Consider the following 13,359-nt stretch of genomic DNA (forward strand, 5'->3'; position numbering starts at 1 on the left):
AATCTGTTCAGCTTACATGCATGGCAAACTGGGTCATTTTGCTCAGCAAACGCTTATGTAGGTGTTACTATAGTTACTTGCTGAAAGTTACTTGCTTAGATCTGAAGAACATTTCCACTATTACTCTACCTGCTGGCCCTGTTCTGACCATCACGTAACCAAGATGACAGGAGTGTTAGCCGAGATTCTGAGGCCAAGGGGTCATGGCATACCCCCCCCCCCCCCGCCCAAAGCCTGCCAGAGAGCCACACAGAGATGACAAGATGCGATGACAGTGATATCTGTGCCCACCAATCAGTCTGGCTGTGTTCGCCAGAAGGGGAGGGTTCTAGAATCTTCTTAGCCGTGATGCGTTCGCAGTGCAGCTACATGAATTTGACATGGTGGCCAGCAAAGACCAGCTGCACTGTTTCCGTCTTGCCTCTTCAGGAATAAACCTTAAGAACGTCACAACATCCCTCTTAAAGCATTTTAACAACTGGGAGAATATTCCTGTATACTTGTGGGGACAATATGTAGGTCATACTTAGCTAACCACCTACCACCTACGCTGACCTTTCCAGATGACCGGGCTGACCTGGGCCAACCTTCCATGCCGCCCAATGAAATTCAGAACTGCAGGCCCTCCAACAACAGTTGTCACTCACGTATGGTAATCTTACGTGGAATTGACATCCCATGTGACATTAATGCTGTCACACTTCAGTTCAACAACTCTGAGCTCAGGGAAAGCCTCCAGTCCCTGAGCAGATCCACTTGACAAATAATCCTGTTTGCGTCAACGAGCTGTCGCACGTGGTTGGTATCATGATGAAATGCTTCGCTGTGCAGAGTCTCACAGGTACAGAGAAAGACCGCCACAGAACCGCAGCCAAGGGAGAAAGATCACAGCAGAGGGAAGCTCAAACCGTCCCAGAAAATTTTCTTGACAATAACAAGACAGATGACTTCCCCAAGGTGTCTGGGGCCCGAAGAGCAGATAATTATGCGCTGGGCTCTGAGGGGACCGTATGGCCAGTAGGGTCATGCCACAGTTTGGACTGAAGCCCCCAGACTCTCTCCAGGGATGTGGCAGCACTGGGGGGGTGTCTGTCCTCTGCCCAGGCTGACCGACAACCCGAGGCCAATGGGTACTGGTGGAGAAGTTCTCACACAAGTCAAGACAATCTGGACCTTCCTGACCGTAAGGCTAATTACAGCCTCATCTTGGCCCTCCTTACAACATGAGGGGTGTCTCTCCCGGTTAGGAAGCCATCTGTGATTGATAAGAAGAACGACATTGGGCTGAACACGTCAAGGATTTCTGTGCTCTTGGTTTTTTTCTGCTTGTCAGTATCGCAAATCGGGTCAAATGATGCACTTGGGCGCTTTAGAGACATGCTTACTTCTTGGGTGAGGGGTGCAGATCGCAGCAAAAAAGAGTCCTCAGCATGGACAGGCCTTTGACAGAAAGAGAAATCCTCACTTTAATTTTCCCAGAATTCCTTGAGGTGAATCACACCGTCTTCATGCTGTCAAAAGCTGGCTGGAGCCAAAAGCATCTAAAAGGAAGAATCAGTTAGTCTGGCACTCAGAGGTGGCAGTGCTCCTTTGGTCTCGATCTCACGGAGACCGTTTCCTGAAATTCCAAACATCTGAAAGCCATCCTCTGCCCTTTAACCTTTTCGGGAAGACCCGATTTAGCGAGACACACACACACACACACACACACATATGTCAGTGCTGGTGCAAAGCCGCTAAGGAATCTGTCAGGAGACTCCTCATGAAAAGGTGCGTCTGAGAAAGGCAGAGATGGCAACACGCATCATCAGGAAACACATGAAACTGCTAACAGCTAACAGATATAACACAGCTCTCTCCAGACAGAGAAATGTAACGGAGTTCTTTTACAGAGTCCGCCATGATGGCTCCTTGCCTTTCACCCCAGGGAACAATGTGATACAAGGATCCATTCTGCTCTTCCTATGAGACCCCCTATGAAATCTGCTCACAGATCAGCCATTTCTGAATCCTTACTATAGGTCTGCCCGTTCAGTGCCTCACCCCCCATCCATCCCGTAATCTGTGATGTCTCAGATGTTTGGTGAACATTGCTGGCAGTTGGTGTGTGTGTGTGTGTGTGTGTGTGTGTGTGTGTGTGTGTGTGTGTGTGTGTGTGTTTGTGGGGGGGGGGGACGGTGAGCACTGGTTAAAAGCGCATCGGTCACCACGGCAGCAGTCCGACACGTGTCACAAGCGTTCATGTCTTTGGTGTTCCGCATAGCCGCATTCCTGCTAACCTGTCAGTACCTTTCCTGTGACGCCTTCTCCGTACGCTAATGACTCCTTACCAGTAAGCCCCGCCCCCCCGCATGATGCATGCACACTGACATAGATAATTCCAGTTAATTTGGGCCCTTTTCGGCCTTAGTTACCATCAGACGCACTGTGCTGAGTTTTGACAAGCTGGCACTGGGGAAGAAGTGGGTGGGGAGGGCTGGGATAGGGATGGGGGCTGAAGCTGGTGTGCATTGCAGGCTGGGTGGGGGAGGGGACATAGAGCCAGCACTATGCATCAACAAACCTGGGGAGGTGGACAAAACTGCACCTGGAGGGGGTGCGATAACATCACTAAAAAAGCCATGGCCAGACCCCCCCCCCCTCCCATGTTTTATACAGTCAGACACAGATTAACTGCCCCAGTCAGTGATTTAATAACCACAGAGCGGAACAGCCAATCTCAGATGAGACCATCATTTGGCAACATCTCAAAACTTTTACAGCATGTATTTAATTAATTACCGTGCAGAATCACTTCACCAGTGAGTTCTGAAGCATGAATGGGCTTGTATTCTATTTATTACTATTCATTTCAACAGCTGTGTAAATCAGGCTGATCGGATTATTTTAAATTGCTTCAGTTTACAGATTAAAAGTCAGGTTCCATTTGTTTCTATGTTTGCTGGCTCGCATGCAGTTAACTGGCAAGATGTGTGGCTGATATTTTTGGCACCAGCATGTGTTTGGATAGTAGTATCCCTCCCTGGGTGCTCTGATCCCTGGATGAGGTGAGGGACCTGTGCTGTGAAAGACCTGTGCTGTGAAAGACCTGTGCTGTGAAATACCGGTGCTGTGAAAGACCTGTGTTGTGAAGGATCTGTGTGAAGCGTCATGTACCATCAGGAGCAGACGCCTAAACTAACAGAGCCATGCTGTACTTCATCCTGCACTGTAAAATAGGCCCATTTCTGCCTGTTAGGTAATTATGGGGGCTGGAGGGGCTTTCTGCTTTGGCCTCCTCATTCCTGTGGGACGGCCTTTGACTGGCCGCTCTGCGACATCCCATCACAGCCGCCACCCTGTAGACAGATGCAGCCTGACGTGACCTTATTAGCGTGTTTAATGCGCGGCGCTGCATCCTCCGCGTTAGGAGCTCCCCACTGATTAGCATTTCCGGCACATTCTGAGGGCCCCGCCTGACCCCGGGGACCTTGTGGACCTGCTGCAGGCATCTGAATCTCCGCACAGGACTGACCAATGGTCAAGGAGAGGCTGACAGCTGGGTCAGGGTGCTTAACCTCTAAACGTGAGATGGTGTTCAGCTGAAGGCAGCAGAACCCTGACACATCAAGCAGGACACACTCTGACTATCCTTTGTCTTAGACTAAAACGTCCATTAGCAGCTGGCCACAATATGACAAAAGAATGATCAGTGTTATACCAGTCGCTAGATGCTGACTGGCTGTCAGGCTTCTGATCACTGGTCCTCTTCATGAGAAGCACATTCTCAGTGGCCTGTAAAACAAAACGACATAAATCCACTTCATACATTTGTTTTTACAGGAACACTGCTGTATGCGAATCCTTTTTTAAGCCACCTGATATACTTTCTGTTTCATTGAACTTAATCATTAAATTTTTAAGCCAAAACACTACCAGTGTAATCACAACCTGCAAGATCTTCATTAAATAGGCTTGCCAGCATGTGGAACTGAGCAGATGTTACTACGTATGTTGAATAATACTGAACAGGGCTGCTGGATAATTCACATCTGTGATATTAGAGCCCTGAAGGACTCAGTAATGCAGTGATAAGCACTAACATCCCACTCCAACCATGTTGGTTTACCAAAGCTTGCCAGCATTTATCCGCACTGAGCCGGAGTGAAAATGCTGAGTTCTGCTGCGGCCATCGCTTGGCTTGACCCTCTGCTCCATTAACATGGGGACGCCACTTAAATTTGGCTTCATGAATAAACCTGACAGGGTGAGCTGTCTCGTTGACACCTGGGCCCTACAGGAGGGCTCTCCATGCCCTGGTGTCATGACTGCAGTGCAGTAACGTCACTCTGAAGAACGTACAGGGCCTCCACAGGTCCTCCAGCACTTACGAAACTTCATACACTGAAGGGTAACATGCTAACTTTCCCAGACAAATGATGGCTAAAGGGAGGGGGGTCTGCACGGGGATGTCCCCAAATGTCCTCTGTTCAATCACAACTTCAGGCTTCCCACCTCAGGCATACCGGGGGGAGCTAAAATTTATCGACTAGGTGGGGTACGGCTGCGGCGGTAATAACTAATTTTACCACTGCTGGAAAGTGGGATGATAGATTACCAGGACATTGCACATCATTTACGGATGTCAGGGACCTGCTGTCAATTTACCTGTGACTCTGAACTTCCAGGAAAGCTGGTGTATCTGAAACTTACTGTACTATTCAGATTTGAAATTAAGAAACGCAGAATTCTCTTCACCTGTGCTTTCTGCGTAACCTGGCATGGGGATTGGACTGCTTGCTACGTAACAGAGGTGGATTTCTGGCAAATCTGGCTCAAGCTGCATCCTAGGCTATTTACTAAAATGTCCCAAGAACAGCAACTAAATTACGCTAAACCTCGGACACTAACAGCCAAAGCCTTATGGGAGGAAAGTTGAGGTTGAGCGTGAATGAACAGGTTCATAGTCACATGGTGTTTGTGTCCTCTGAGGCAGTGCCCTGGTGGTCTGTTAAACACACACTCAGCCCTCTGTGGCCTCTGACCGTTGTAGACTAACTTTGACAGACTGTCTGTGACAGCACTCAAAGATATATTCATGGTGGTTTATACATCAGAAATGTGAACTTTTGGGAATCTCAGGAATCCCAGGGAGTTTCTTACATTGTTACATTTTATACATGTATCACTCCAAAGACACAGAAACATCAAGCGGACACTGAGCTATAAGATTTCTCCAGAAAGAGGCCACCTAATGCAGGCTTAATTGCACTGTCGCTCAGTCATGTTCTGTTCATGTACTGACGTTAATCATGTTTATACTAATCGATCTTCACTCCTTCACCCTTAACCCGAAGACGCCATTCAACTTTCTACCTAACTGCATATTACAATATATTGATATTAATTTGCTTAATATCTTAATAAATAACGAGGCCAGAAATTACAATAAACTATTTTTTTAACTATACGGATTTTAAGTAATTTGCAAAATAGCACAAATACTTGAAAATCCCGTCATTAAACGCTACCTGTGTAAACACTCCACATATTTATCTAATGAATTTACGTGTAGATTTTACTTTTAGAAATTGATGTTCTAAGCAAAATGCTTTCACTATAGGCCTATGCGTCACCAATACGTGCACTTTAAAAAGAAAATTTGGAGCATAGGAAAATGATCGGCTATACCATTGTGCTCAGGTTAAATTCACGTGAAGCCATGATATTATAGGTCATGCTTAAGAGTTAACACCGTTTTGTTTCATAAATTGTTTAAAATCAGGATTGCGATGATCGCTGTTTCTGGGAATACGGGTCTGGATCCATTCACTGCAAACCTTTGTAACAAGTAGCTCCAAACAGACCTGAAAGCCTATACTCATCGATCCATGATGGGCGGTAATTCACGATCCGACTGGATAAAACTGATTAAGAAAAGCATCAAGAAAATCTCTTTATTCGTTAGAATATTATTATAAGACGTATTGAAATACGATTTGCTCCCCATTATATAAATATGACATTATTGGTGTCTTTGCTTGTAAAAGACACCAATAATTAATATTCCCAGATGCCAAAGTCTATAAGCAATGAAATTAGTCCATAAATATGACATACATATGATTCATGGAAGACGAGGCACAAGTCGAAGCCACCTTGACAAGACTTTCCTCCATCTTCGCCTTTGGGTTATATAGTAACAAGGGAGTTGTGTACATCTTTGAAGTCCTTCAAAATTACGGTAGAACCATGTACATCCAAAAACCCTTTCCCCCCAGAAATTTGCATAATAAAAAACAAACCCGGTAACATAAACGAATACAGCACATTTCCCAGGGGCTGCCAGTCAAATTTGATCAATAACCAAAATTTATGTTAGCGGTAGGCTATAGCATCTGCTCAATAGTACAAGCCTTAAATTGGACCCAGTTCTTTAAAATGCCTAAGCATTCGGGGCTTTGATTTGCGTCTTGCGTTGCGCTGTCGCTCAGGAGAAGCTTCCCTTACTGTAATGTTAAGTATAAGAAGAAACGCAGCTGACCATATCGGGCCAGGCTGCAGACCAAAGTCTTGCATCTTTCATGTTCGGGTTATACTCCGGAAGATAGAAGGATGTCGATAAACTTTTTGCGCCAACAAAGACGCATTGACGAAGCGCTTACTCGCCGGTACAAACAGAAAAAAATAAGAAAATAAGCATAGGAAAACGACAATTGTTCCTTCTTTATGCATGGTAGCCTATGCCTGAAATGTGGTATGCATGGCATATGCAAAAACATACGTATTGCGCAGACTATAGACAGACACAGCAAAAAGTAATCTTAAGTGCAGGTAAATTACCCGAATGCCTTCCGTTGTTCAGATATCTTTTTATTTTTTATTTTTAAAACATAGGCCTAACATATCCAGGGTTTTGTATCAGGTACTACGCTTAACCATGATTAACCATTATACGAGACATTCTCACGTTTGCTCCGATTTAGTCCTTAGGCAGATACACGATTAAAATACAAATAAATGTGTATAATTAATTGTTCCAAATTGTCAGCGTAGCATTGCTATGCAATATATCAGTCTGAATGAACTGAATTCTTTTAACTATTAAAGGCAATTCTTCCCCCCTGCACTATAACTTCACTTTGCAGGTTTATATAATTTAGGTAGTTTTGATCTTATTTGCGACGCAATCCCAATGATTTACCAAATCACATGTATTGTATAATTCATACCAATAGCTGAAATGTCACATTTATTCAAAAATATTCATTTAGTAAAGTTAGAAAAACCTTTGATAAGATCGGGATTGAATGCAATGACTATTCATTTTTGTAAATAAAAACATTTTGTATTACAAAAATCGAAGCTAACCAAGAAAATCACTGCGACTATTCCGGAGGAAAGTCTTCCTCAGAACTGCAGACAATCATTCTTAAACATTTATAGTAGGCTACATTTTGGATGTTTAAATTTGAACAAATATAAAACCTATTATTTCTCACTGGAACACAAAATGTTAAATAATATATTATATAAGAATATTAGAAAACTATATGGACATATCACGTTAATTTTCTTTTGTGTGATGCACTTAAACATCACATATAAGTTATTGCTGGAACAGGCAACAACAGACAGTCAACATTTATGAAGTTACGTTATTAATATAATACAATACGCGCATGGTTTGCAAATAATGGATTGGAATGTATACTTTTGGGCAATATGGTTCAATATGTAATGAAATACGCTCAGTCGTTCTGCATTTTAAAAATCAATTTCAACCGTGAACGGGTTCCTTTCTGGTATAATTAAGGCGTCTGTAACAGGAGGGAAGCGCCAATCAAAACGACACCCGGGGGTGAGGGGGGACTAGAGGCCGTCATGCATGGCTGCTCTCCCAGGCAGACGTGGATAAGTGTCTGACACAGCAGCGCAAGTGGCAGTCGGGACCAGACATCGCGCTGCGCGTTCTCGTTCCGCCGTGGACTGCCGCCGGCACTGGGCCAGATCTGCACCTTCCTCACAAAGCAGCATCCAGTGCTCGCGGTCTGGAAAGAAGTCACAAACAGAGGGTAGGTTGCTTTAGTTTGTTCACTGTGTCATCAATACCTTGGCGTATTCGAGTAAAACACACATTTTAAATGTCAAGATCACAACGAATTTGTTTTATATAAATTAACATAAAGCAAAAATCTATCTAGTCTACAACTTTTCCGAAGTTAGTCACGTCTAATGCTCAAATTTGTAATTTTATTAAAATTTTAAGTACCGACAAAGAAACATGGTTTTATAAAGCTTTGTCGTTATATATGGAAATAATTTTTGATGAATAATACTAGTAGCCTATACGTTTTAAATGCTGATGGAATATTTGAAAACAATTGAAACAATAGAATGGACTCAAAAGAGTGGAATCGATTAACTGCGCAAAGTGTAGTATAATTTAAATGCATCACTATAGCTTAAAAAACGTTTGCAAGACTGTTTATTTATTATAGAAATAAGTAACAAGTTACTATGGTGATGCATTAATTCCAATATATATTACTTGTCTCGTGCTGCGGCACGATAACTACTGCATGCATGAACACAGAGAAAACACAGTGTTTGGATACGTCTAAATGAAACACGACCTACACGTAAACTATAGCCGCAGAATATTTTCGCGTCAGCATGTTCCTTGCTTTCACAGGATAAGCATGGAGCTCAGTTTCCACCCTTGCGTTTTCTGGGATAATGACAGCAAATTTCAGCAACACCACCTGGCGGATGTCCTGACGAGCGTCCATGTGACTCGAGACCTTCCGCTCGGCGCAGCTTTCGGTCCCTTCGTCCTGCAGAACACCTTCTATGACACCATCGCTTTTATTGCCTTGAAATCCTGCGACAAAAGAAGCGGATCACACGTTTTTCGGGTAAGTTCAATCCAATCTGATAGCTGAGCGATGCGAGCTTTGTTTATGAATGAAATGATGTACAGCTACGTTTCTATCTATAGCCTACGTGTTATTTTGGACAACACAATGTGAAGAATTACTTGTTAGGAATATGTCCATTATTTTTTTTTACATTAAAACATTAGTATGACGGATGTATTAGTATTTATTTGTCAGGGCCTGTGTCATTTTGCAATGACTACCACTAACTTGAAGTCAAAGTTAATCATGGATTGTAATAACGACTTTGGCATTGGCATTTAAACAGGTGGATACGGAAACAATGAACAATTCACCTCTGGCGTTATCCTGGTTACGATTTGTGCAAGCTGCTTGCAACAAGGATGAGCAAAACATGGAAGCGTATCTTAAAAACGGACAGTTGTATTTTCGGTCCCTGCGGAGCATTCGAAGAAACGAAGAGCTACTGGTGTGGTATGGCGATGAACTCTCCCACTTGTTAGGATTTACCGACCTAAAAACTACGAATCCCAATAACGGTAAGCAATGATCCTTAATCATCTTCCTGTAAATGTAATATAATTTTTCAACCGATGTGATAGACCTATATCAGAATAGTTAATCCAGTAAGTTTCACTTGGAATGAAGTACTATAAATAAAGTATAACGACGTAAATGTTTTGTATATTTATCTATTTCAGTAATTCAGTTATTCTCAAACATACAGTAACATGGTTTATTTATTGTACAGGATTCAAGTGCATCAATTGCAGCCAGACCTTCAAGAACGAGTATCCCTATCTTGCGCACTGTCGATTCCTCTGTGCGCAAATGAAAAACGAATTTCCCCATCAAAAAACTCTGGAAGTAAAGCAGCAGCTGCAGCACCGCGTAACCGACTTCCATAATATTGCCAGAGACCTGGAACGCAAAAAATCCAGCACCAATGAGGACACCACCAACGTGGTGCAACTTCGAAAAAGGAAGTATGAAGAAAGCGAGAGCTCTCGGGCGAAGAAATCGGTCTTACTGGAAAAAAACAACAATTCTAATGCCAGTAACATCACAAATTTAACCACGGATATTTCTGCTGTTCCAGAGTTCGCTGTTTCTCTTATGAAGCTCAGTGCAGATCGATGTCCATTTAAAAAGGACCTGGCAGGATACAAACACAGTGCTTTTACCGAGGTTAAGAGGGTGAAGGAGAAAATTAAGAATGAAAAGGCAACGGATACAGTTAATGATATGGCGCACAACAGAAGTGGACAGAGCCGCGTCGGGATAGATTCGAGTTTACAGTCATCAGGAAGCGCTTTTTCATTCGTTTTGCCGAAGGGTATCCGAGAGGAGCAGAAGAGCGCTTTCTGTAAACCTGACAAAAGGGCAGTAAACGAGTCGGCAGCGCACCCGTCCCATACACTAAGCGGTTCCTCAGCGCGGCCGGAGGACGTGTCAGAGACGATTACCTCCAAGACTGTATTGGGATACAGCAGTCTGATGGGTACCGCTTTGTTAAACGGAGAGCTCGCTGGTGCGCAGTCAGTATCCAGCAGTCATTTCGCATGCACACCGGAGGCATGGCCCCGGGCCGCTGGAGTGCATCTACAGACCGCGTCCCTTACACTGCTGCCGCCGACGCTCACCTCCTTCGGTGTTTCCGTGCAGAACTGGTGCGCGAAATGCAACCTGTCTTTCCGAATGACTTCAGACTTGGTGTTTCACATGCGGTCCCACCACAAGAAGGACTTCGCCCCAGAGTCGCAGATGAGGCGAAGGGAAGAGAAGCTATCTTGCCCCATATGTCATGAGTACTTCCGAGAACGCCATCACCTGTCTCGTCATATGACATCTCACAGTTAGGGCGCTAACGAGAAACGAGTGCTGCACATTTGCCCAAGAATGTCTGTAAATACGACATTTTTGCATCTTTAATTCAATATTCCCACATGCATTCTTCATAAGTCAGTCCCGGTCTACTGAATACCGCTATATATATATATATACCGGAATAAAACATTTAGTCCACATGATTTGTGCATTTTTATCTACGATTAAATATGTCCTTGTAAGTCCTAACAATGAAGTGTAACTTTTTACGCAACGGGATATTTAAAATACCATGTAAGGAATTTCTTACTGGGCTAGTGCGTCCGTTAGATGGCAGTAGAGGTACATTTAGTTGGCCTTTGTCCGCAGTATCTGTATGTACTGGTGTGTTGTGTGGGTTTGCCGGTCATGCTGGAGACTACATGCCCCTCAGAACTCTTCCTAGTGCCTTAAAAAAAACTCAGGGTTAAGCGTTTGCCGTATAGCGCAGATTGGAAAATCTTCAATTTACTGTTCATGCTGTATCGCAGTTTTAATGAATGTTATTCAAAGCACGTGAATTTCTTACGGTGAAGATTATTTGTAATCATATTTTCACGAGTAATGATTTTCAACTTGACCTCCACTGCCTCACTACAGTTTGGTATCGGCGGAAATGTAGAGCAGAACTGAACGATTCACATGCCCGACTCTCTTCCAGTCTTTTTATCTTTTGTGTTCTCTTTTCAGATAGTTGGGTCAACAGTAGTAACTCTATCTATACAATTAAACATATTAAACCAGATTTTCCCATCTGTCTATCTTTATTTTAGCAGAGAAAACTTTTCCAGATGATGCTCGGTGTGTGATAGCAAAAGATTCATTCAAGAAGTTATTCTCTGCTTTGCGCCAGTAGCCTCCAGGTTAGGCTCGGGACCCCGTCACCCTGAATAGGACAAGCAGTTACAGAAAATGGAGGAATAATATGACTAAAATTCAAATCTGAAAACTTCCACAAAATTACTTAGAAATGAAACTCCCTGCATTTCCCTTGGAAGCACACATTATATGGCAGGAAACGAAGATTTTTTGTAATTTTTTTTAAAGATATTGGTAATGTTGTGTCTGACATCTGGAAGTACAATTCTAAGCAGTATTTGTAGTATCACTAAAGCAGCCCCTTGTGCTGGACCTTGCTGTGTGTTAAGCCATCTGCCTTTGCATCCATATTTTTTATCTTGCATGCCACTTGTCCACCCTAGGGTCACACAGACCAGTCATTACACTGAATGCTTAATACAAATCATGTCTCAAATGATACTGGAAAGGAAAAGTCTAAATCATTCCTTTTAGTTAAGGTTACTGGGCTTAAATGTGGGTCACTGAATATAAAAGAGTGACATGGCTTTAAATGAATAAAGCCAAAGGTCAGACAGAAGTCAGGCACGCCGAGATTGTGCTTCAATGAAAAGCTGAAAAGAAGTGAGTGTTTCTGTACACCATACAGGTGTTTGGTACATCAGGCAAGTCCTGCGGCATGCAGATTAAATGGAAAAGATCTCAGTAAGGTTTAGTAACTGCAGTGATCCAAAACTGAGCCCAAGGTGTCCTTGAAAGTGATCTGCATGCCATCTGGCATTCATATGAACTGCAAATAATGACTTCCCTGCATATGTGGCCAACATGCTGAGACTGTATATCAGGGGTGTCGTTAGGCCTAATTTAGGGGGGCTTTAGCCCCCTTTAAATATTTCTTATACCCCCAAATAACATGTATTTATTGGCTAAAGTCATGAATAGCTTTTTATATTATATATGTTTGACATCAACCCCCCCCCTAGTAAAGACTGAGCCCCCCCCCCATCCATTAATCTCTAACGATGCCTCTGCTGTATATAGCATATTTAAGTACATGTAGGCTTATGAACATAAATCCATTGACGACTGAGCCTTAACTTGCCCAGAAACAGGTACTAACATATTCCTAGGACATCCACTTTCTCCACTCTAATCAGCAGACTGCTTCCCATTAAAATGCAGTGCAGGTCATCCGAAGGCCCCTCCAATTTCACTAATGATCTCATAGGCAATTGCCCTAAAAGCATGGATTGGGACTTGTTCTGCTTTATAGAAAGTTAATGGTGTGTTTTCCATGTGATTTCATGAAACTGCAATTTCTTTGAATTATCACCACTCCTCCACAGATCTATAATTTTTTATTAATATCACGGATCATATCATGTTCCCGTTTATAAGCAGCAATCTCAGATAACATCTTTACAGGCATTAGTAGTAATACCGAAGATGGCACTATTTCTCTGGCACAGTGAAGGAGAGCAGGTACATTGCTAGCTAATACATATAGAGGGCGCTGTATACACACGATTCACTTGTGTCTGGGGCGGGGGGGCGGGGGCGAAATCAAGTTGGAGATGTGTGGTCACTTTCTGTGAAAGGTTGTTTTTACCACAGGGAAGTCAACCAGCATGAAAACCATAATTACAGTAATTACATATTTACTACAGCACTCAGCCATGTCCTGGATAAGCATCTGAGAGATAGATGAATGGACGTATTTATGACATTTATGCCAGAATGTCAGCAGATAACACATCGGTTTTAAATGTTGTTCATTGATCACTATACGGACATTTCTGTTAACAGTTCTCTCTGT

General features: G+C 43.1%; 1 protein-coding gene and 1 long non-coding RNA gene across 2 annotated transcripts; one reads left to right on the forward strand and one right to left on the reverse strand.

Annotated features, from left to right (window-relative positions):
- Positions 1-7,895: 7,895 nt before the first annotated feature.
- Positions 7,896-10,659, reverse strand: LOC125739563 (uncharacterized). Its single transcript, XR_007397207.1, has 3 exons — positions 10,523-10,659; positions 8,745-8,863; positions 7,896-8,030 (listed from the first exon to the last, which is right to left on the reverse strand). It is a non-coding gene; the product is annotated as an uncharacterized LOC125739563 (long non-coding RNA).
- prdm8 (PR domain containing 8) lies at positions 7,998-11,490 on the forward strand. The gene is made up of 4 exons (XM_049009793.1): positions 7,998-8,054; positions 8,675-8,897; positions 9,187-9,418; positions 9,631-11,490. Exons 2-4 carry the CDS (start codon positions 8,682-8,684, stop codon positions 10,737-10,739), a joined length of 1,557 nt encoding a protein of 518 aa, XP_048865750.1. The 5' UTR covers positions 7,998-8,054; positions 8,675-8,681; the 3' UTR covers positions 10,740-11,490.
- Positions 11,491-13,359: the final 1,869 nt, after the last annotated feature.

Source organism: Brienomyrus brachyistius, chromosome 3 (genome assembly GCF_023856365.1).
Source record: "Brienomyrus brachyistius isolate T26 chromosome 3, BBRACH_0.4, whole genome shotgun sequence".
NCBI lineage: Eukaryota > Metazoa > Chordata > Actinopteri > Osteoglossiformes > Mormyridae > Brienomyrus > Brienomyrus brachyistius.